General features: G+C 41.4%; 1 protein-coding gene across 1 annotated transcript in view; it reads left to right on the forward strand.

The window, feature by feature from the left end:
* akt3b (v-akt murine thymoma viral oncogene homolog 3b) overlaps nt 1-24564 on the forward strand; it is a 30912-nt gene extending 6348 nt beyond the window's left edge. The window contains exons 2-14 of the mRNA XM_004562193.3: nt 5040-5506; nt 11963-12088; nt 12170-12281; nt 14047-14191; nt 14819-14950; nt 15196-15261; nt 15510-15578; nt 16368-16490; nt 16612-16740; nt 17296-17510; nt 19401-19488; nt 20323-20425; nt 20676-24564. Coding sequence (XP_004562250.1) covers nt 5461-5506; nt 11963-12088; nt 12170-12281; nt 14047-14191; nt 14819-14950; nt 15196-15261; nt 15510-15578; nt 16368-16490; nt 16612-16740; nt 17296-17510; nt 19401-19488; nt 20323-20425; nt 20676-20761 — 1440 coding nt within the window. The 5' untranslated portion in view covers nt 5040-5460 and the 3' untranslated portion in view covers nt 20762-24564. The remainder of the gene's footprint in view (nt 1-5039; nt 5507-11962; nt 12089-12169; nt 12282-14046; nt 14192-14818; nt 14951-15195; nt 15262-15509; nt 15579-16367; nt 16491-16611; nt 16741-17295; nt 17511-19400; nt 19489-20322; nt 20426-20675) is intronic.
* The last annotated feature ends 791 nt before the right edge of the window (nt 24565-25355 follow it).

The following is a 25355-nucleotide window of genomic DNA, read 5'->3' on the forward strand; positions in this document are numbered from 1 at the left end:
TACGGTGTTTCTCCAACAACAAACCTTGGATTACCCCAGAAATTAAAACCGTCCTCAAGCAGAAGAGGAGGGCCTTCAAATCCAGAGACAAAGAGGAGTTGAAAAGGGTGCAGAGAGAGCTGAGGGGACTGATAAGGAATGGGAAGGACAGCTACAGGCAGAAGATGGAGAACCAGCTTCAACAAAACAACGTTGGTGAAGTCTGGAGAGGCCTCAGAACCATCTCGGGCCACAAACAGCAGAACTCTCTGCCTGGGAGGGATGTGAGATGGGCAAATGAACTGAATCATTTCTTCAACAGATTTGACTCAGCCATGAGGCAGTCTGCAACATCGGCTGCAGACTCACCCACCCCCACTGCTGCTGTTCCACCTCAGACACTTCACACCTCCTCTATTCACCCTGCTCACTCCCCCCCACCCCCAACAACAGCATCCAATACACACTCAACACAAGGCTCCAGCCTGTCTCTCTCAACCACCCAGGTTAGGAGGGAACTGAGGAGGATTAATGGCAAGAAGGCAGCGGGTCCAGATGGCATCAGCTCGAGGGTCGTCAGGTCCTGCGCGGACCAACTGTGTGGGGTGATGGAGCACCTCTTCAACCTGAGCCTGAGGTTGGGAAGAGTCCCACAGCTCTGGAAAACCTCCTGTGTTGTACCAGTGCCAAAGACTTCACGCCCCAAGGACCTCAACAGCTACAGGCCGGTGGCTCTGACATCCCACCTGATGAAGACCCTGGAGCGGTTGGTCCTGGCTCAGCTTCGGCGCCTAATAAGCTCATCACTGGACCCACTTCAGTTTGCCTACCAGCCTGGCATTGGAGCGGATGATGCCGTCATTCACCTCCTACATCGTTCCCTCGCTCACCTGGAGACCGCTGGAAGCACTGTGAGAATCATGTTCTTTGATTTCTCCAGTGCCTTCAACACCATTCTTCCCTCGGTTCTGAAGGACAAGCTGGTGAACTCTGGAGTGGACCATCACCTCACTACCTGGATCCTGGACTACCTCACCGACCGACCACAGTATGTGAGGACTCAGGGCTGTGTGTCGGACAGGGTCGTCTGCAGTACGGGGGCCCCACAGGGAACGGTTCTGGCTCCGTTCCTCTTCACCATCTACACTGCAGACTTCTCCCACAATTCCACCCAGTGCTTCCTGCAGAAGTTCTCTGATGACTCTGCAATAGTCGGCCTCATCACTGATGGGGACGACAAGGAGTACAGAGGTCTGACCCAAGACTTTGTGGACTGGTGCCAGCTGAACTACCTCCAGATCAACGCCAGTAAAACCAAGGAACTGGTGGTAGACTTCCGCAGGCACAAGCATTCTCCACTGCAACCACTGAACATCCAAGGTATGGACATTGAGGCTGTGGACAGCTACAGGTACCTTGGTGTTCATCTGAACAACAGACTGGACTGGACTCATAACTCAGACGCCCTCTACAGGAAAGGGCAGAGCAGGCTGTACCTGCTGCGGAGACTCAGGTCGTTTGGAGTGGAGGGCCCACTCCTGAAGAAATTCTATGACTCTGTTGTGGCTTCTGCTATCTTTTATGGCGTGGTCTGCTGGGGCGGCAGCATCTCTGCTGGGGACAGGAAGAGACTGAACAGGGTGATCCGAAGGGCCAGCTCTGTTCTAGGATGCCCTCTGGACCCAGTGGAGGTGGTGAGTGACAGGAGAACGGCGGCTAAGCTGTCATCCCTGATGGACAACATCTCCCACCCCATGCAGCAGACTGTGACAGCACTGAGCAGCTCCTTCAGTGGGAGACTGCGGCACCCACGGTGTGGGACGGAGAGATTTCGCAGGTCTTTCCTCCCCACTGCTGTCAGACTCCATAATAAAGACTTTAACTGATCAAGCACACACATCCATACATATGCAATAATACTAAGTGCAATAATCCTTTCTGGCATCGTTGTATTTTTACTCAGTTGTATATAGTATTTGTATTTGTATTCTATTTTTATCTTATTGTATATTTATTTTATTTTATTCTACTGTATATAGTATTTTATTTTATTCTATTCTGTACAGTTGTGTACTGTATTTATTCTTATTGTATTCTAATTTTTGCCTCATAACTTTTGCACTGTCCACTTCCTGCTGTGACAAAACAAATTTCCCACGTGTGGGACTAATAAAGGTTATCTTATCTTATCTTATCTTATCTTATCTTATCTTATCTTATCTTATCTTATCTTATCTTATCTTATCTTACCAAACTTTTCCCACAGCTGAGTTTCTGCTTTTGTCACTGCCAGAGTTACAGTCCACTTTGCCTTTTGGTACTTGCCAGGTATCTCAGGAAATATACGATCTAACAAAGTCCTATGGGACGTCTTCTTTAATTCAACAGTTCTTTTCACATTTGGTGTCTGCTATCTACTTAGGAGGTTGCCACGATGACAGGCATCAGCTACCTCGCAGCCACAGCTCTGTACAGACACCTCAACAATGGAGGTGTGGAATGCAGTCCATTAAGAGTCAACCAAACTTGCTCATGGTTCTTCCCCAGCTGAAAGCTGTTGTTCCATGTCTCAACATCTAGTTTCAAAAGGCAGAAATCAGACTGTTAGGGCCTTCACCTAAAGCTGCACCCTGACTTGCATAGCACTGGACCTGCTCTTTGTCACTGTGCATAATTTTTTATGAACAGAATAATTTGGTGAAGCCAAGTGGCAGAAGGTCTTCACTTTGGTGGCCTCAAAATCTTATCATTGCTTTTTGGAGTAGTTTAAGTAACTTGGTGTCTTGTTCATAGGTGAGGGAAGTGTTTGATTGATGAATGGATTGGTACTGCTTCTGCAGTAATGGAGACACTCATTGTGGAAAACTGAGAGCTGAGCATTAAAGCAAAGCTGTCAATTTACCAGTTGGTCTGCATCCCCATCCTCAGCTGTGGTGGCAAGCTTTGGGTAGTGACCAAAAGAATGAGATTGAGGATATAGACAGCTGAAAGTTTCCTCCAAAGCGTGGCTGGGCTCTTCCTTAAGCCCTTTTTCCGTTGCTACCTACTTGAATTGGCACAAAGCAACTCGAGGCGGCACAACTTGTTTTCCATTACAATCGAGTACCACTTAATGTGCATGGGGTTGTTATAGCAACATGGCTGAACATCCCGTGTCGTCATTTGTATGTGACATGAACAAAGGTGGATGTCAAGGCGATGTTATACCTGCTGCTCGGTCTGTGGCTTTTTGTCAGGCTCAGCACCACGGTGTTGTTTCTGTGTGGGCATTTCCCTTGTTGCCAGGTACCAGGTTCTGTCATCTGATGGAAAACCCTAAAAACCGTGTCGAGCTGTACCGAGCTGACCCGAGTATGTACTAATGGAAAAGGGCTATTAGAGATGGGGAGAGGAATTCGGTTAATTAAGGTCTCAGAATAGAGATGCTACTCCTCCACATCGAAAGGAACCAGTCATCTGACTAGGGTGCCTCCTTGGTGCCTCTTAGGTAATGTATTCCAGACATGCCCCACGAGAAGACCCCCTGGCTGATTTGGAAACCTCCGGAAGAACTGGAGTAGGCGGCTGGGGTAAGGCAGGTCTGGGCGTCTCTGCTTGGACTGGTGCCCCTGCAACCCAGCTGCAGACGAATTGCAGTGGATGGATGGACTATTTAATCCCCAGAGAGAAATAGTCTCTTTAGCCGCAGCTAGCTGGATCTGATTTATTTTGACATGATATGCAAACTCCCAACTCCTTTTCTAGTTAAACTGGAAAAACTATTTCACTGTATTTAAATTTTATATAGAAACAGTTTTATCCAATTGTTTAGCTGTTCTATGAAATAATGTAACAGCTGTTGGTGTATTGTACATTTTCACACTCAAGACTAACAATTTATCTTGGGAAATCAATGAATTAAAGTAAATAGTAGCCGCTGCCTTTTTGTTGTTGTTACCTTGATAAGTTAAGACATAAGTTAAGTCATAAGTTTGACACAATGCAGATTGTTCTAGAAACAGAAACATATGTCCCATTGTTCTCAATTAACTTGTCATATTTACTGTAAGTCTTATTTACATAAACAAGCAACATTCTCACAACTGTGAAGTCCTACCTAAGAACAGAGAAGTCTGTTGGTATAGTCAGAGAAGGTTATGAGGGGTAGGATGGAAAAATGTGAGGATGGATGAAAAAGGTGAGAGAAGAGAAATAGAAATAGGAAAAAGAATCAAAGTAGGGGCTGGTGAAGAAGAAGGGGGCGACAGGAGTTGAAAAAGTGAGGCAAAAGAATTAAAATGAATGATGGAGGAAAGCAGGAGTGAGAACTGGGGAGGGAGGGAAGGAAGGAAACGGGTGAGACTGGGAGGTCCTGGAATTCTGTGTGGAAGGAGGAAAAGTCAGCCAAGGGAGAGATGGATGGGGAAACTGAATGAAGGACCGGAGAAAGAGAAAAAACTAGTATACCTAGTCAAGAAATGATGAAGAGAGGGACAGAATGGGGAGGGGACAAGACAGGAAGAAAATGAGTTTGTGAGGAAGAGAAGGAACATGACAAGAAAGGACTAAAGGAAGTAAAAGAAAATGAGAATCATCAGGAAGTTGATAGCAGGTAAATGATAGATGTCTTGATGCATGCTCAATCATCCAGGCAAGCAAATCCTGAAAGGTTGATTCTGCTCATCTGGACGTAGCATTTTTCCCACTGAAAACGTTACGCCCAGATGAACAGAATCAACCTTAAATGGTAGTTGGCATAGAAAATGGGAGAGGAGAGAATGAGATACGTGAATTTCCTTCACTTAAAGGTGAGTGAAGAGAGACAAAGGAAAGAGAAGATGAAAAAATTACAGAGCTGGGAACCAGAGACATGAAAGAAATAGCAAATTGTCTGGCAAGGGATGTAACAAAGGAAACAAGGAAAAGGTTGGAAGGAGTTAAGGAGGCAGGAAGCGTGCTAAGGTTCTGAACAATGAGTGGTTGCCTGCTGTGTTTGCTGTGAGAAGGAAACTATCCACTGACCTGCTGTGGGTTTTTTTTCTTCTCAGTTTTCTCCTTTCTCTGTCGTTGTTTCCTTCCAGGCTGACTCACTACTGGACCGCCTGAAAACTGAAGAACTCTGAGAGAACAAGAGAGTGAAGGGAACACTGTAAAAGAGGGAGTGAGAAGAAAGGAAGGAAGGAGGGAGGGAAAGAGGGAGCAAGAAAAGTAAAGACGGTGAGGAACACTAGACGGGAAGAGAGGCAGCAGGAGAAAGTCAGGTTGGGTCAGAAGGGCAAGAGGAGGAAAGAGTAAGTGATAGTGGACAAGAGAAGTATAATTATTCATCTATTAGGCAGTGAGTGGAAGAATTTAAAGTCTGATGAGAATAAGTCAAGCGGTCAGACGGACAGCTGACTGAGCTTCAGACAAACCCACTGTCCTGCTAACCCTCCAACAACTGTCCCTTCACGGTCACCATACTGGGAGAGCTGGGAGAACTGGTCACGAGGAGAAGCCACCATGAGCGACCAGAACGTCGTCAAGGAAGGCTGGGTCCAGAAAAGAGGCAAGTTTTCCTTCTTTTTCTATTAGGAATTCTAAACTCTGGTCTTTAAAAACACATCTGGCAACCTTGTAGCTCTGAGCATTCCAAATAGAGCTGCAATGAATTGAATGGTGATTTGATCATGGATTCGATTTTCAAGCAAAAACGTAGTATTTATTTGTTATGCTTATCCTACATTGCAGTAAATTGAAGAAATAATTGGCAGGTTAATCAATGCTAAATTGTAGACCTAGTGAAGAATCAGACCTGCAGTGTAACCAGAGCCTGATGTGTTATTCCTCTGTTGTGTCCCACAGAGTTACACTGCTGTCCAAAGTTGTCATTCCCATATACACTAAACTCTCGTCCCAAATACCTGTTAGAGCACCAAATGTGGATTAATCTTAAAAATAGAACTGGAAGGTTTATTAATTTTTTGCAGACAAAGTCATGGTGTGAATGTGTTTGAGTTTTCAGCACAAAAGTTGTTAGAAACCCACCTGCACAGGAGTTAAACACAATTAATATAATGCTATTCACTGCTGTACTGTTAATGCATGTGCACCTCTGTGCAAGGAGGAAAGATGAAGGAGATGGAGAGACACGTGGGATTGTTTTGAAGGGAAAGCAGTTGGTATGCTCTTAAATTCTAGCAGAAGAGCAGAAAATCATATTGATTACTGTTTATATACAGTGATCAATAGTTTAGCCTACCCTGATTTGTTAACATAAGTGGATGGACATCAGTTGTACAAGTGAAATACTATTAATTTAATTAGTTTCTTAACATTTGCCTGGTTCAGTAATCTCTTTTCTAGCTTTTTAATTGTTTGTTCATGCTTGTTTAAATACAATTAAGGGAAATAGCAGTCTAATATACATCGGAAAAAGTAATGTTTGAAGTTTATCTTAAAACAAAAAAATCAAAATCATGCTGGATGGACTGAGAGGGAGTCATGTTAGACTCAAGAGGCTCCAAGGCTTGTAATACATTTGTAAAACAGTCGTATCCAGCTATTGGCACAAACTTTGCCTTTTCTCTTTTTAGTTACACCCAGGATGCTGATGTGTTGCTAATTTTATTAGAGACCAACTGTTTTTTTAAGTTAGTTGTTATTCTGTTATGACCAATATACGTTTGAAGTGATACTGAAAAAACTGTCAGTTTCAAAGAACATACATTTCACTACTAAATGTAGTTAAATGCCTGTTTATTCGTGCTTTTGTTATATATTATTATATTGTTCTGTTATAATTAACTGCATTTCACTTCAACAAAGTGCAATCTTTGAGCAGTTCTGCAAAACTGGGAAAATGCAATCATTTATGTCATCATAGAAATAGATCATGAGGGCTGTGGGATATGACCAAAATCTCATATCCCGTTATGAGATGTTTCTCATCACGATAACGATATATATCACAAAATAGCGCTTTTTCTGTAAATTCTGTGAATCTCAGGCAGTTCGACTTGTGTGAAGTGTTTCCAGCTGGGCGTCGAGTGTTTTGACCGATGCATGAAACTTTGAGTATTTATTGCATGGGATGCTGCGGGGAAAAGCCTGTTCTAACGTTTGAGTCTAAGGTTTATTTTGAGCGCCTGACGGCTCTTTTTTGCTTCTCATCTCCCCATTCACATGATTCTTGTGTAGGTGGTAGAAGAGATTTGTCGTGTTTGAGTCCGTTGTGGGGACCGGTTTGAGGCATAATTTGCATAGTACAGTTTTCTGGTCCCTGTCGGACGTTTCATAACCAAACCATGTCCATGCAACTGAGGTAGCCCCTTGTTTAGGAATAAGGTCCTCGATTTGTTTTGACTGGTCTTTCTGTTTGGAGCTACCTGGTTCTGGCTCGTCTTCACTGGCCACGGTGGTATTCTCCGTGCCCTGATGAAAAAATATTGCCGTAAACTGTGTATTTTGCGACACCACGAAACAAACAATAGCGTATAATTTGAAACTATAGATGTTTTCATTTTGTCGACCGATATATATCTTCGTATCGCACATATCACACCTGTAGTGAAAAGGACTAGGATGTCTATAAGAAATATAATTAATTTCCTAACCTGCTTACTTGAATTACTCCACTCAAATGGTATACTCTGCATTCATAAATTACCGTATTTCCCGGACTACAAAGCGCACCTGAATATTAGCCGCACAAGCTAAAATCAGGGGAAAATCCTGTTTTGTACATACATTAGCCGCACCTGACCAAAAGCCGCAGGTGTTTCAATGTTGACTTATCATATGTAAGAGAATATGCACAAAGGGAATTGTCAGGAAAGAGATGGCTGTTTGGAGACACACCCCTTTTATTAATATTTTGAAAAACAAGTTATGGGTACATATTTGCACATGTAGTACATAACAGTAACCTACAGCACACCAGGAAAATAGATTCGGACTACCTTTTAGGCTCAGGTGCAGTGACACGGCTTTAACAAGAAGAAAAGTCAGTCATTCACCATCTTTCTCTTCTTCCTGCGCACTAAAACCACCAAAGTCCTCTTCTCCAATGTCGGAAACGAACAGGCTCAGGATCGCTTCGTCATCCACTCTCCGCTTCTCTCCTTCGTTGTCACTTTCAAAACCAAAGAAATCCTCGTTGTCAGTGTCAGAGTCGAACACCCTCAGAAGGGCCGTGGCGGTGTCCTCCTCTCCATCATGCAGCAGTCCAGCCCTTCAAAATCCGTTGGTGATCGTGGATGTTTTCGCACTTTTCCACGCTGTCAGAATCCACCGGTGGAGTTGGGCATAACTTGCTTTTCGCAAGTTTATCGCCGCTCGTCATCCACGCCTCCCGCTGAATGCGTAGCGCTACTTTGAAGTTTGTTTTTCGCGCTACTTCGTACGGCACTACGTTGCCTGGCGGACGGACATGTGACTAACATACCACTCTTGAACCCCGATCCTTCCGCCAGGCAACGTAGTGCCGTACAACAGCGGAACACACAAAACAAATCGTCTTACGATATCACAAAAATCATGGAAAATCCATAGAAAAGCCGCACCTGACTAAAAGCCGCAGGGTTCAAAGCTTGTGCAAAAAGTAGCGGCTTATAGCCCGACAATTACGGTATTAGATTAGTTGAGTGTAACTAACTTGTAGTGGTGTTTGGATCTGCAGCCTTGTTGCAAGATAAGGTTCATGTTGTCTGTGCAGAATGTGGCTTTATGCCCTTTTAATCTGACTCAGCCTACCTATGACTAGCACAGTGAACTGACTGTTGAGTGTTTTAGAGCTGCACTGTTTCACGGGGCTCTCATCTGTCTTACTTTTCACATTATTTGTTAAGAACTTTCTTTGACAGAAGCGAGAGGGGAATGGAGGGTGCTGCTGTCTGTGGTGGGTAGCGCAAGGTAGAGTAAGATCTTAGAACCAACAGCAACTGTTGTTGCACTTGAAAAAAGTCCTAATTGTCTCATTGACTAGTTGCTCACTTTGCTTCTGGCTGTTTTACTTATTAAACGTATAAACCAATGATTATTATTATTACCAATTTATTTTTAAGATCAGTTCACTGCTAAGAGGGCTTAAAAAGAAACCGCTTGTGCTTTTCAACACACCGGCTTCAGTCATAATAGATTTGTTTTTATCCAGCTATGTGTGGACATGGCCTGAGCCACCATGCCAGTTTGAAGCACAGAACCTCCAAACAATGGTTGTTTACCTGCCAGACATTGAGCAGTGAAGGCAAGCTTTGCAGGGCTGCAGCCCAGTCTGAACTGCACTTTGCTGGTGTGTTTTATTTCCCACACTGGTTTTTGTGTTTGTGTAAGTGTGTGTTTGTGTTTGCTGAAGGTGGGTTTGTCTGGTATGAGCTCAGGGCTTTTGGCTGGCAGGCAGGGGGAAGTTTCTCAGTGGCACTATGAGCATACAGAGGATGACCTAACACTCTGGTTCCTTCCTATCTGGCCCCCACAAGTCCCTGAATTGTTTATTGCGCCTCTGTGTGTTCTTATAATTCAGCCTTAATGTCCGTCTCAGGGACGCTGTCCTCACAAGCTCTCTGTGCTGTTTCAACATCAAAACTCAAGAGTTCACATTAAGTTCAGGAAAGTTTGGACACAGTTTCCACACTACATATTAGTGGGCGTGGGGAACACACATTTTTACATATAGCTGGTTTAAAACAAAGCAGAGGAAGCACAGTTTTGCACTATAGCTAGCTTTCACAGAATGCAAGTAAAATGTTTCACATATCAGTTAAATTTTCTAATCTAATTTGACAGATGTTAAAAGGGATCTGTTAACCTCTCCTTCATTTTTTCATATCTGCTGCTATAAAGGTAGAAGTTTATATTAAACATTGCTGAAGATTAAAAAAAAAAAAAAAAGACTTTAGTGTCTCTACAATGTATCCCTGTGAGCCAAAGACTTGGGCTTCAGGCTGTGTGCCTGTGTTTTTATTTCTTTGCTTGTTTGTTTGTTTGGGTTTTTTTTTTTGGGGGGGGGGGGGTCTACTTTTGGATTCAGTGATGTCACATTGCTCTGGCTGTTGGCACAGAGGTCCCACCAACCTGTTGTTTAAACCTTTTTGTTAATCAGAAGGAAGGGGGCTTACAGATAGGGTGACCTTAAAACAAGAGAACCTTAAATAGCTTGTTTAAAGAGGATGGACTAAAGAAGTTGTAAATGAGTTGGAAGTTCCCTCTCCTGGGAGTAAGGAAGAGGGAGGCCAAGCAAGACCAGCTGAAGCTGCAAGTTGTTTAATGTGATCAGGTATAGATTTAAACTGTAACTTAATGGGAAATCATTCAGTTTGAAAGGTCAAGTAGGGCAGGACCAGACAGTACACATTTTGAAGAGATTTATATGAGTAATAGCTCAACTGATATAAAAAATGTAGTTCTACTATTCCACTGTACAAATATCTGGACATACAGCATGTTTCTGTTAAGCAGAGATGTGGACTGTTGAGACAAAAAATACATTCAAAAACCTTTCTCCAGCTTTAAAGGTGCAGTATGTAAAATCTCACCAATGGATGTCAGATTGATGACAACAATCTGTTTTCCCTCCCAATTGAAGTGCACAATCCTAGCTATGCTGGCCACTCTAGGACAAAGAGCTGTTCTTGCCGCCATTCATCTGTAATGAATGTAGGCTGTCAGTCCACTGTTTACCTCAGCTGACAATATGCTGCATCACCATGTTTGTTTACTCTGAATGAGGCTGTAAAACGTTCAGATATCAATTCATGATTCAGTGAAGCTCGCGTGTTTACATTAGCTGGCATAATTTTAGCCTATAACTAGCTGTTAATGTTTAGCAAGCTAAGTGTCAGCTGCTTAGAGCCAGGAGGGTTCCCCGTTTAATCTGCTGACAGTAATTGCGACAATGTCGAGTTTGTTTTTTCTAATAAATGACCCCCACTAAAATTGCTTACTTTACCCTTAAAGTAGAGCTGCTGTCAGCGGCAGTTATCTTACTGACAGAGATATTTGGTGTCTGTCTCATGCCGAAGCCTTTATCCTTCCCATAAGACTGTTTTTTTTGTTTTTTCTGAAGCCTTGTGAGTCATCACATGTCATAGTTTCTTCAGGGTTTGACTTGTTTGATAGACCATAAAGTGGTTCAGATATTAATCACTGATATCACAGTTCTTTGTTAACTCTGCTGCTAGTATGACTCTCTAATTTATCAAGATATAAATATATATATATATAGGATGTATCCATGGTAGATGGTAAATGGCCTGTGTTTGTATAGCGCTTTACTAGGACTACTACTAAGGACCCCAAAGCGCTTCACACATCCAGTCATCCACTCATTCACACACTGGTGATGGCAGCTACATTGTAGCCACAGCCACCCTGGGGCGCACTGACAGAGGCGAGGCTGCCGAACACTGGTGCCACCGGGCCCTCTGACCACCACCAGTAGGCAACGGGTGAAGTGTCTTGCCCAAGGACACAACGACCGAGACTGTTCAAGCCGGGGCTCGAACCGGCAACCTTCTGATTACAAGGCGAACTCCCAACGATCGCCCTATGTACCCAAGTAACATGGATACAGCACAGCATAATTACAGCATTTGTTGTAATTATGTCACAAATATATGACTCAGATAGCAGGGAAGCAACACATAAATTGTTATATGGAGTTTGGGGGTGAAGCTAAAATGAGTAAAACAAAAAATGACACAAAATAACAATTACTAGGTTTTAAAGGGATGACTCGTTTGTGACTTTGCAGACGTTTTTAATCCTAGTTGAAAGTGTAATCTCTGGATCTTTCTGAACTTGAACAGCATTCCCCAGCTATCATTAGTTTAGTGTGAGGTCTTCATGATTAAAACACCAGTAAATAAAAGTCCAAAGTGGTCTTAGTGGTAATCTGTGGATTAGGAGCTGGCACTGGTACTTAATTCTGTTTTATAGAACAGACTTATGAAAGGTTTAAAAAGACGTGATAGTACCAGGGTATGAGCTGTTGGTGCCATTTTTATCTTTTATTCCCTACCTGCAGGAGAGTACATCAAGAATTGGCGACCACGCTACTTTCTGCTGAAGACAGACGGCTCTTTCATCGGCTACAAGGACAAACCACAAGACTCTGACCTGGCCTACCCACTCAACAACTTCTCTGTAGCAAGTAAGCCATGAGTAGATCATCGCACGTTTCAAACATCACTAACTTTGTACGACTCAACACATCTCTCTGTGTGACTGTCAGAATGCCAGCTGATGAAGACGGAGCGGCCAAAGCCAAACACCTTTATCATCCGCTGTCTGCAGTGGACGACAGTCATCGAAAGAACTTTTCATGTTGACACTCCTGATGAGAGGTGAGCTGTCATCTTACAAATTCCTGTATTTCACTATTACAGCAGCCTTGGATAATGAAGAAGATCCTTCTTAAAAAAAAAAAAAAAAAGGTATACATCTTAAGGAAAAGGAGAAAAAATATTACAGAAGTTACGTAGATTCTGTTTAAATAACTTTGTCTGATTTATAGTTAAAAATAATGTCCTTTTGATACTTGTTATAGAGCCTCAATACATTCTTTCATATTTTTAACTTCTTAAGCCTCCAGCGGGGCCGGAGCTGAAGTTTAGCTGACCAAAGGCAAGATGTAGGGTGCGCTGCCCTGTCTGTGTTCCTCGCAGGGAAATTTAGAATCACAAATCAATCTAAACCTGAGAGGCTTGAATCCAGAACCTTCTTACTATGAGGCACCACACCACTGTTCAACCCCCCCTCCTTCTGAAACAAGTATCTCTCTCTTTAAGTGAACGTTCTTCTGATTGGCTTTGATATTAAACGCAGATCTACGAAGGCAGATCGGTAAGGCTTCCGTGTTCACAGAAATACCTCTAGGGTTGAAGTAATCATATTAGCAATATCCTATCTCACTGACATAAAAAGCCAAGAGTAGGAGGGAAAAAAAGCAGCGTTTAGAACAGTGTGCATGTATGACAGAGAAAACGGAAATGCATTGCAGCTCTTTTAATGTAAATAATTTATTAGATTGTGGGCTTCCATTGACTGTGTGTATTTATTATGAAGAAAAAATAAATAATATTTAATAAAAAGATATGAGAGTCATTACCTAATATGAAAGGAGTGGGTCAGATTATGGAAATGGTTGAATTAAATTCTAATTACTTTACACAGCAGGATTCAATCAACACAATGAGAAGACAGTCAGGAAGTGAGTGGGACTGAGATGGAAAGTCAAGTTTTGCAAGTAAACACTAAAAAAATGTACGCACAAAGACCTGATACCTGATGTGAAATGATTTGTTACTAACAACATTAAACTAAAAACACATGAGTGGGGGTGGTTTTATCACAGATTTGGTTGGTTTTGAGGATGGTGGATCGCTGTGAGAGACCCTGAAGAACAGTTTGTTCTGACCAAGTATATCCAAAAGGTTCCTTAAAAAGTTTTAAAAGGCAAGAAAAAAATGTAACAAACATCTTAAGAAAATGTCTTAAACTGAACACTGAGGACTCTAAACGATGCAAGACAAAGAAGTCGGAGTTTCGTAATTTTTTTCACGTTGCATTTTAAAACAATTGCTCACATTTATAAAGATTGACAGAGTGCCACTTGGATTATTAACATACAGATCAGGATAGAATTCACAGTTCATCACCAGTGATTCTGTTCTTACTCACCATTGTATCTCATATTTAGGCCCCCAGCAAATTGTTATTTATAAGACTCTGCTGTAAAGATTTCATGCTTACCTTTGATCCTTGATTGAATTTAATCACAGTATTATTATGTAGTTGTTTTTCTCAGGGTTTTTTTTTAACGGTTTTCTGCAGACAGATTCTTCTTGAAAAAGAGGCGTCAGTCTCCAAGAGATTACCTGTTTGAATTAACAATTTATACTACTACTACAAATCTTGAGAACTTGACAAAAAAATGTGCAGCCGGAAGCTGTCGAACTAAAGAAGAATACTTTGCAGAGTGACGTTATGAAAACTTTAACCTTTCCCATACGGAAGGCATATAGTTTAATTTAACTATCTATTTAAGAAATTTAGAAAATAGACTTTTGACGTTTAATCTATGATGTTGTTTCCACGTATCTCCTACAGGGACGAGTGGGCTGAGGCCATCCAGATGGTAGCAGAGTCACTAGCCAAGCAGGAGGAGGAGGGCATCTTGTGCAGCCCCACCTCCCAGATTGAAAACGTCAACGAGGAGGAGATGGACACCTCCATTAGCCACTACAAACGAAAGGTAGAGACTGCTTTAATTCTCATTTCCAGCTTCATACTTTTATTGCTGGAACTGTCCTAGAGTAGTTTTTCATGAGTTACAGTTCAAAATAATCCTTGTTCATCATATGCTGGGCCTTGAAGCACGCCCACTCTCACCTGAAACAAGCTGTTTTAGCTTGCTTCTTAATCTCTTTAGGCCTCCCTGCTGATTGAGTGCCTCTAAATAACGTAAAATCTGAACAGCAAGATATCTGTGTCTGCTCTCGTTTCTTTAACTGAAACCGAGTGTTTAAAGCAGTGTGAAACCCGAGCTTTTGGTTCATCTGGATTACTGCTACACACACTGACCTAATTTCCGGAAACCTGAACATCCACTGTCGTACCGCTACAAATATGACAGAAAATAAGAAGAAGCATAGAAGTCCAACTGTAATAAAGCAGTTGAGGTTAAAACAGTATCAAGGACTCACAATACAAAGTGTTTGTGGGATATACAGTAAAAATCAGTATTGTTGATCTGACCATTCTTCTATGTCCCAGTTTGTGAGCTGACTGGTTTACTTTAAGCATATTGCTTTGAAGATGAAGTGTACTGAAGACTGGAGAAATGCTTATGACAACTGTTTCCTGATATTTCTTTCCACAGACAATGAATGACTTTGACTATTTGAAGCTTCTGGGCAAAGGCACTTTTGGTAAAGTCATTCTGGTGAGGGAGAAGGCGAGCGGCACCTACTACGCCATGAAAATCCTCAAAAAAGAAGTCATCATTGCCAAGGTCCTCTTTTAAATGATCAGCCTTATTGCTGAATAATTCAGTAACGAGGTGTATTTTTTGAATCTACTGTTACATATTTGACTAATCTAATCTGAATCTAATTACAGCATGTCTGACTTCTAATATTTGGTGTTTTGCATTTGTTAGATGAAGCACATTCATATCAAACATTCTCTCAAATTTTAGATTTCAGCTCAGTACTTTTTACTCCTCACTAATCATTGCTCTTTAATCTTTTTGAACAGGATGAAGTTGCTCACACTCTCACAGAAAGTAGGGTTTTAAAAAATACTCGGCATCCATTCCTAACTGTAAGTATGGTAGATTGCATGTATCATTGCACCACATACAGCCACATCCTGCTAGGAGTTGTGTGAACCAAGTTGTAATTTGCATTTTGTCCAAACAAGCCATGACTACTAGCATCTGTGCAGAGACTCTTAAGAAGTGTTGTGAAGACTAACAGCTGGAAAGATGCACTCGATTCAAAGAGCTTTTGTGTTGCGTTTGAAACAAATGGCGCGTCTGGGTTTAAAATATATTTCAATATTTTTCACAGTCTCTGAAGTATTCATTCCAGACAAAGGATCGGCTGTGCTTTGTAATGGAGTATGTCAACGGAGGAGAGGTAAGAAGTCACTCAGAGACTTTTTAAATAGCACTTTGATGAGAGATGTTTTCGTTTAACATACAAGGATTTTTAAAAATTATTGAATAATATTGATTAACATGACAGTATGAGATCCAAAGTGCTTTTAGAGCAAGCAGTCTCTCACTAGATAGTGTTATGTTTCACTGGGAAACACGTTGGACTGGGAAGTCTGAACTTTTGTGGTTCCATTGTGGTAATAGTTTCATCATTTTAAAGCACGAATCAGTTCAGGGTTTATTTAGTTTATTTTATGACCATAAAGTGACAATTATGATATATAAAATGATTTTAAGCAACTTTAAGTGTTTGTAGATGTTTTTTAATTCTATCTATATTGAATCTATTAAATGTGTGAGTGACATGGAGACTTGGTCTCCTTTATAGATTTGCTTTAAAAAGTTATTTATTACTTTTTAAAACTGGCTTGTGTATATTTGTACATTTTATATATTTTTTCTCTGTTAATACTGTCCATATGCATATAGTGCTGCAGAACTGTGCCCCCCCCAGCATGTTTGCACTGAGTAGGAGATGCTCTGTATCTCATTGTACAACTGTATAGTGACAATAAAGGCATTCTATTCTATTCTATTCTATTAAACTGAACAATGATTCTGCTTTTGTTTGGACTAAAACTGTGTGTAATTCAAAGTTGTTGTGTTTGCTTGCTGAAGCTATTGAGTCATGATTTCACCAAGTGAATTATCACTCGATAAGAGAAACATATCTAAACTGCATGAATTCTTATTGTTTCCCTGTCCACAGCTATTTTTCCACTTGTCAAGAGAGAGAGTTTTTTCAGAGGACCGCACCCGTTTCTATGGCGCTGAGATCGTCTCTGCTTTAGATTATTTGCATTCTGCCAAGATCGTGTACCGTGATCTGAAGGTAAAGTACACCTGCTCTGTGTGAGATCTGAGAAGTGTCCGTTATTATTCTGAATTTCCTGCTTATTAAAGGATACAGTAAAGGTTAATGGGTTTTATTCTTCTCCTCAACTGCTCATCAGCTGGAGAACCTCATGTTGGACAAAGATGGCCACATCAAGATCACTGACTTTGGTCTCTGCAAAGAAGGCATCACTGACACTGCCACTATGAAAACCTTCTGTGGAACACCGGAGTACTTGGCTCCTGAGGTCAGCGGTCACACCAGATACACATAAAGACTATTATCTGAATTTTGGGTTTCAGATGTTGACAAACCTTCCTATGGCTATAAAAAACAAGAAAGAGAGCATAAGATTAAAAAAACAAAACCAAATTTATCCGGTTTGTCCTCTGTAACAAATTCAGGAAGGAAACTGTTTTTCGGATCCTCTGTTTGTCTGTGTGTCACCACCCAGCAACTACCAGGTCCAATGTGGAAGTGCCCTAGGAGGCAGTTCCTCTGATGAAGGGTTTTCTTTCCAGTGGGTAACTGATCTCACTTCTTTTAATGTGGTTCTCAGTGGAGAACTAGAAAGTTGTTTGCTTCATAAAGAGGATATGAAAGAGGTTATCACACAGTTAAAGGTTGAAAAAAGAATTTTTGTGAAGTTCTCAGTTGAGCTAATCATAACGATAGTGGCCTCGTGGCTTTTAATATAAACAGTCACTAGAGGAGAACCTTTTATGTAGGGCTTCTTCTGAATGAAATACAAATGGGGCTAGTGGGAGCAATACAGTAAAAGGGTTTTTGTGTAAATCCTCAGGTGCTAGAGGACAATGACTATGGACGTGCAGTGGACTGGTGGGGTTTGGGCGTGGTGACATATGAGATGATGTGCGGACGCCTGCCCTTCTACAACCAGGACCACGAGAAGCTGTTTGAGCTCATCCTCATGGAAGAGATAAAATTCCCACGAACCCTGTCAGCTGACGCCAAGTCACTCCTGTCAGGGCTGCTCATTAAGGACCCCAACAAACGGTATGCATGCAAATGTAATTTTGATCAGCTTACCTGTGCAGTGAAGTTCTTTTTATTGCTAACTGCCCTGTCCTGTTTAGACAGAGTCCCCTCATTGACACAAAGACTCTCTACGAGTCCTGACTTCACTACTGACTTAGCTACGAATGGAAAACCTGCTGACTGTCTGAGGTTCACTCAGCGGTTTTCTGTCACTGATAGCACACTTAAAATGTACAGGTGCAACAGGCCTTTCTGTCAGGTCTTTTCAAAGGGATAAGAAAACTAAGAAAACCAAATTTTAACCAACATTTTTTTAAACTGTATGAGAGATGTGCTTAATGTGGCAGGCAGGCAAATGCAGCATGCAAGTTGCACTTCAACCAGGTGCATTTTGCTGCTAGCAGCATTTCAAAGCCTCAGCTTTACTTTTCTAAACATACCTCATGTCATTGTGGCTAGATAAATTAATCTTTATCTTAGGGCTGCACGATTAATCGTTAGAAAATCGCGATCTCGATTCATACTTATGTGCGATCTCATTTCCAAATGACAACGATTTAAAAAAAAAAAAAAAAGAAAGAAAGAAAAAAAGACGACGATTGTACCGCATTTTGATCCGGGACGTACTCTGCATGAAAACAAGCGCTCACTCTTCCTGCTCAACAAATGACAAGGGCGGAGCCTTATACCACGTGATACAGAAGCTGTGCCGTGTGATGCTAAAATTAGCAGGGAAAAAACCACGGAGAGCACGTCAGGGATGACGAGAAAGTGACAGGAGAAAATCCGTCCCGGTCAACCACCCAAACATCAATAACGGGAACCTTATACAGCGCTTTCCTTTACCCGTCGAACTCCCGCAGGCACAAAGACATTACGGAGGCTATCACTTATCACCTGACCAACGATATGGCTCCATCAACACTGTGCAAAACGAGGGATTTAGGAAAATGATCAACACCCTAGACAAACGCTACACAGTGCCGTCCCGCAACTATTTTTCTATTGTTGCACTACCTGCTCTATACACGCAGCGTCGAGCAACGGTGGAGACGGAATTTCAAGCAGTACAACATTTTGTTGTTTTTATGTTTATTTATTGTTTTTATGTTCAGTCTCAACTGTTACGAAGTTGATGTGCAGTTAATAAGTGCAATAAATATTTATACTGGAAAAGAAAATCGTGAGAGAATCGTGATCTCAATTCTAAGCCAAAAAATCGTGATTCTCATTTTATGCAAAATCGTGCAGCCCTACTTTATCTTCTCTGACCATAAAACTTTTCTCCAGAAGGCATTTGGCTTGTACGGGTGAAAATCAGCAAATTATAGTTTTGCTTGAAGCTGTCGATTTTGGAGCAGGTGCTTCTTTGTTGGTCAGTACCTTCTCTGTCCCTGGCAATGTAAAACTTATTATTATTGTGTGTTCCAGTAGTTTCCAGTTAATGGCAGGCTTGAGCCTCTGTGCTTCTTTAACATCCTAACTTTACCTAATTTCAACCTGAGGTGGAATTTGCGTCTCCTGCCAGACTTTGGCAAAGTGGTTACATATCCAGATAACATGTTCTTACATACAGTTGCTTAAATTAATAATCTTGCGCACACTTGATGAGAGCACAAACTCTTTATGTTAATGGGTGCCCAGCTAAAATGTTCTCAGGCAAAACCAGCTGGTGGCTGCGTTCAAGTTTCCACTCTTATCATCCTGAAGCATTTTCTGTGTCTAACGAAGACGCCAGTGAAAAGAGGCTACTGCAGCTTCACTGAGCGAACTTGTTCACCCCATCAAGTTATTTTGGGATCAGTAGCAGGTGGATATTCTGGTTCCATTGATGGAGACTTTGTGAGAGCGCTATTTGATGTATGACTTTGACGCCATCTCCTTCGTATTCTGTGTGTTGGTTGACAGGTTGGGCGGTGGACCGGATGACGCTAAGGAGATCATGCGGCACAGTTTCTTTGGCACAATCGACTGGCAGGACGTCTACGACAAGAAGGTGAGAGCAGGATTTAGCTGCTAGACGTCATCGTCACTTCAATCGAAATCGATTCAAACAGTGTTTCTGAGGTATTCTGGTATCAGGGTTACCGTATTTTTCAAAAGAAGTCTGGCTGACATGTAAAATCCAAAATGGAATGAAAAGGACAAAACATTACCTCATCTTTATTTCATTTGAACACTATAACACAGTCAGACAAGTACCACCAGGTCGTTTTATACATATTTGTATGTTGTTTTTTTCTCAACTTGAGCTTTCATAATAACGTGTCCACCCAGGCCTCCCATGTGCGTATTGGAGACACAGACAACAATATGGTGTGAAGTTTTAAACTGATTTTGTTCCCCAGTTCTTCTGTGTTCACATTTGGACCAGGAAACTGTATTCCCCTGAAATTTGCCTTTTTTGTACGTCTAATGAAGAAACATAACACACTCTGTAGTCTGGTGATAATTTCTTTGTATTAGTGTATGTTAGACTATCTAAAAGTTTAGAACTCACCAAAATAATTTTAATAAAGTAAAAAGAAAAAAAGGCTCTAAATGTTTGATTTGAGTTCTGTTTAAGGTGAACAAAAATATCTAACCCTAACTGTAAAAAATGCAGGACCTAATTAGTAAAGGTGAATTTTAAGCCTAATCTTAAAAGTACAGAGGGTGTCTGTAGGGTAAAATGCTCTATTAAAATCTGTGTTATATTAGCACGACTGATAAAAGTCATTTGACAAAAAAAGTGTTCCTTCAGTTGAAACGACAGCATATGTGAAGCTGTTTGAAGACTGAACCCCTCAGTGATACAACACCACCGCTCTCTGCTTTCTGTCCGTCCCAGTTGGTACCACCCTTCCAGCCTCAGGTCACCTCTGAGACAGACACGCGCTACTTCGATGAAGAGTTCACAGCACAGACCATCACCATCACTCCACCGGAAAAATGTAAGTGCACATTCACTGTAATTTATTGCATTGTATTAACTGACTGAGATGACACTGCCAGCAGCTAGTGTGAGTTTAGCGTGTTTGCATGGCACTGGCTCTAAACACCAACTGCAAATGAAAACAGTATTAGTATTGGACACACTGAATATTTGAGGAGAGTCGGGGTAACTGCCGTTAAAGTTTGTAAGGACAACCTTACTGTCCATAATTGGAACATTCTTATGTTTTCCTGTTTGTGTTTTTACAGACGATGAGGACGGGATGGATGCAGCAGACAACGAGCGAAGGCCTCATTTCCCACAGTTCTCCTACTCGGCCAGTGGCCGAGAGTGAGCTCCAGCCCAGCCAGGCAGTATCGTCCCCATTTGTGGCCATTTTGAGGAAAACGCGTAGCCATTTTAGGAAAAAAAAACAAAAACAAAAAAACACCAGTCTCCCCTCTTTTTCTTCTTCTCTGCCTCCTTGCAGAGGGGGAGAAGTCTTTTTAGGGACTTTAAAAGAGGTTTTTGCACAGTGGGATAGACTCCAGCCGGTCTCCCCACACTAAAAAATAAGTCTCCTACATTTTCAGCGCTATTTACTGCAGAAGGCAATGTTTTTGTTATTTCTTTTTTCTTTCTGTCAGTATTAAGTTGTTGACCCAGGTTGCGTTAATATTTTTGTTTGTTTGTTGTTTCTGCCCATTTTTTGTTCTTCTTTTAACTTTTTTGCACTTGGTTTGGAAGAGCCGTTTTAGGGAACAAAAAACCAAAAATGTTGCCTTATGTGTGCAGATGTTTTGCATCATACCTACAGGGTGGTGTTTTTGTTGTTTTTGGGGATTGGGATTTTTCATCAGGGGAGAGGGTGGGTGGGTTCTGGGATGTGAAAGGTCATAAATAGTTGAGAAGAAGTGCATGGCTCATGGTTCACTCATTAAAAAACAAAAAGAAAGAAAGAAAAAAAAAACCTCTTCCTCGTACATTTGCCATGGCAGCGCACATTTCCCAAATCCATGGTGATGAAATTCACAGTGAGCCTACAGATTACAAAAAACAAACAAACAGAAAAGAGAAGCTGGAAGATGAGAATGGGTGAATCTATATCATTCCTTTCATTCGTCGCAGTAACTTCCCTCTTGTTTTATTTTATTTTTGCGCTTTTTTGAAGTTACTTTGAAACAAGAAACACTAAACTGCCAGAAACTGCACAGTTCACTCAGGCGCCACAGAGCACAACCGCATTCAAACTCAGCTTAACCGCTCCAGCTTTCCACAGCCGGCAGGGGAACGAGGCCTTTCTCTGCAGCATCGCCGCTTCTTCTCCTCCTCATCATCCACCTCTCCTCTTTTTTTTTCTTCTTCTTCATTGTAGCTGTAGGACTAGAATGGAATGGATGTTTACACAGGGAAACATGGCTTCATGTATGTATGTACAGTTTGCGATTGAATGGGGGTCAAGAATATGCTGTCATAGCACACAGAAACACACACACACTTACTCTCAGATGTAGTAAACCGCAGTGTTGTCTATAATGATCATAGTGAAGTCGGCAGTTTACTCCAAACTGAGATTTGATGGTCTTTTCTTCTGTTTTTGCAAAACATGGGGACACGAGAATGCTCCACAACTTGCAGAAGCCCCAAGCCTCAGGTCACGTCTACATGCCAAGCAGTTTGCTTGCTGCACGTTGCTTTGTAGTTGGTTCTGATGCCTGTTCCTGCTTCTGGTTGCTTATTTAACCCTCTATTGCTACAGTCACACTAGTGAAAACAGTGGTTGGAGTCCAAAGCATGAACAGAATCACTGCAACTGTGTCACCTGCCATCTTCAAAGCACTTTTGGTGCATCAAGACTTTGACAATAAGATTGGAGTCAAGCAGTCAGTCTGCTGTATCCGCTCAGTTTGCAATTTAATGGGGTCAGATTTGTACTTGGATACAATGTTTTTGCACAAATTAACTGTGTTAAACAGATTTGTTCAGTTGCCTTGGGATGGCAATTTTACTTTAAAAATGACATCAGCAGCTTTGTGCATGTACAAGAACACAACCAGTTGCCAACCAGCTGAGACAAGTGTCTTGTTGCACAGAGACAGAAGAGTGGCTCTCTTTGGCACAGGCTGACTCAGAAAGCAACATGTTGTCAGTCTATTTCTAATTATCCAGCGGTTATGTGCAAGCCTTTGAAATCTGAGTGATTTCAGTCACTCTGAGTCAGACCACAGTCGTCTGACAGATTGCCTCCCACCAGGCGACCTTTGGAACTGCCTTGCGATCTAAAGAGGTCACTGCAGTTACTTGCAGTTAGTTACCAAATACAAAAGTATACACTGGACAACCACTTTTCATTTTTTGTTATTTTCCTTTTTGAATTTCAATTCAATTTTATTTATATAGCTCCAAATCACAACAGTCGCGTCAAGGCGCTTTATAAGGTATGATTCAATGCAGAGAGGTCTATTAACACATAGTGAGTGAGAAAGGTGTCTGCAAAGGAAAAACTCCATGCATCAAGTCACAAGAAGGTTTTTGACCGTTCAGACTGAGCTTCATGCAGTTCCGTCCCCATCATGTGTTAGTTATTTTGGTCACTGAACTGATTCCTGCTGGCCTCTGCTATTATGGAGGCCCCTCCAATAGCCTCCAAATAGTGAGTCCTTAACACAAGTAACCTAGCTGTTATATCCAGAAACCAAAATTGACAATCTTCTGGTATCGCCTGTTCCAATGTGTGTTCTGACATGTAGCTGAAAAAGTGTTTTGTTCATTGGAAACAGTAAGACGTGTGGATATTTTATTGTTTCTTAGCTCAGCTGCTGTTGAAAGTGATCAGAAAGCTGCCAAACTCATTCAGACAGTAAGTTCAGCAAAAAAATGATATGGATGAGAAGATAGTCCTCTGATGTGCTGTGCAGCTACAACTAAAGGCAGTAGTTGGGCAACTACAGCTTAAAGTGATGAATTTATTACAGCATTGGATAGTCAGAGTATGGCCTGGTACCCTACAGGTGGATGTTGCGATGGTTACGAGTAGCAGCAGTACTGACTTGCCAGAGTCAGTGTGGGGACTTTTGCGGCTTAAACCCACCAGCAGACGGTGTGTTTGGAGTGTAGTGAAAGTGAGGGGGCCGTGTTGGTGTTACTGACACTGCAGCTGGAGTTTGCTCGTCTGGACTAGCTCGCAGGCTTGGCTCCCACACTGGCAGTATTAGCATATGTTTAGTGAGTTCTGCCCAGAAGTGGCCTGACTGATGCATCACACTTCCTACAAGAAGTGGAACTGACTGTGGAGAATTGGGGAAAGCGATCCAATCATCCCAAATACTGTCAGCTAAACTGTCCTTGTGAAGCAGCCTTTTCACCTGTGAGCACACATCAGATCTGATTTGCTGGAGAATTCTGCCGACTTGAAAGTATTTTGTACATTTACAGATGTTTGGAAAGATTAAGAAGAAGAACTGAGGATTGGTACGTCTTTGTGTGTTAAAGTAACGACGCAGGTAGAGAAGTACGACCGAGACATATCAAGTAGTGAGTAAAAAGTGAAGGGAAAGGGTTTTGCAGCTGTGCAGGAACCTAAAAAGAAGATTGCTGTAAAGATTTTTTTTTTTTTAAAGAAAAAAAAGAGAAACATTGTTTTCAGTTTAAGAGGAGAAATATTGACTCACAAACACAGATACAAAGACTGTTTTTACATGACAAATCTTAGTGAAGAAAATGTAATTTATCACACAGATGCTAAGCAGAAGTGAGGCTTCCAGCTCCAGACGCAGGGGTCCTGACCCAATTAATCTTGTCAGTATTATGAGAGAAATGTATTTACACACAGACAAATATTTAAATTGAAGTAAGAGTATCAATAATTTACTGATCATGTCAGATCACAAGAAAACTGAGCCGTGAGACACTCGTGTATGAAGACTGTGAGGACTGCGAGAAAAAAGTGGCCCCAAACTTCTTGGTGTAAATATGCAATGCCTTTTTTGTTCTTTTTGTCTTCACTTATGAGGCATAAACATTTGTTTTCTGTGTGACTGTATGTTAAGCTTGCTGATGAGAATAGTGACCGAAAAATCCAAACCACCCGCAAACGATTCAAAAACTGCTTTGAAGAAAAAAACATTTAAAAGGAAAAAATAAACACGTGTCAATGAATGGACCCTTCCACTGTTTTTTGTTTGGGTTTTGTTTGTTTTTTCAGTTTTGCGTTTGTTTGGTTTTTTTTGTGATTCATGAGGATGTTTCCATGGAGACGAACCCCAACCCGCCTTTCTTATGTCACCATGGTCCCTGAAAACGATCGACTCCAGAAATGTGAGGACATCTGTAACATGGAGTCTGCACTGTACTTCTGTTCCCTTCACCTTCTTAAAAAACTATAAGAGGAGCCTTGGAGGACTGTCATTTGTTTGTTTGTTTGTTTGTTTTATTTCCTGTGTGTGTGTGCGTGTGTGCGGTGCTGGTTTCATCAGGTTTCTTCAGTCCCAATTCCTTCTCCTTCCCTCCTTTTTATACCATAGTGTTTGTTTTATTAATGTTTGTCATTCTAGACAGTGTTACCTTGTATGTTGTTAAAAAGGCACCTCTTGAAAGTCGCTGAAGAATGATGGATGCATAACTGATTTTTTTTTTTTTTCGATCATTTGCTTGTTTGTTTTCTTACCAAAACATTAGGGCAAGAACCCAGTAGTGGACTTGCATTGCCGTGGTAGTATTTATTTTGAATTAAATTAAAAGAAATACATTTCAGGGTTTCTGCTGTTGTGACTCTTTATTTCAGGTGATTTCAGACCTTTTTCTTTATTGTTTAGATGAGATCTTGCCTTTTATGAAGAAAGAGATCTGAGAAAACTAAAGTTCAACTTTTTTTACAGATACACTTGGATTGGATTAATATAGCAAAAAAATATTTTGGTTCTTTAACATGGAAGACAAAATAGTTTTTA

This window comes from Maylandia zebra, linkage group LG6 (assembly GCF_041146795.1).
Source record: "Maylandia zebra isolate NMK-2024a linkage group LG6, Mzebra_GT3a, whole genome shotgun sequence".
NCBI lineage: Eukaryota > Metazoa > Chordata > Actinopteri > Cichliformes > Cichlidae > Maylandia > Maylandia zebra.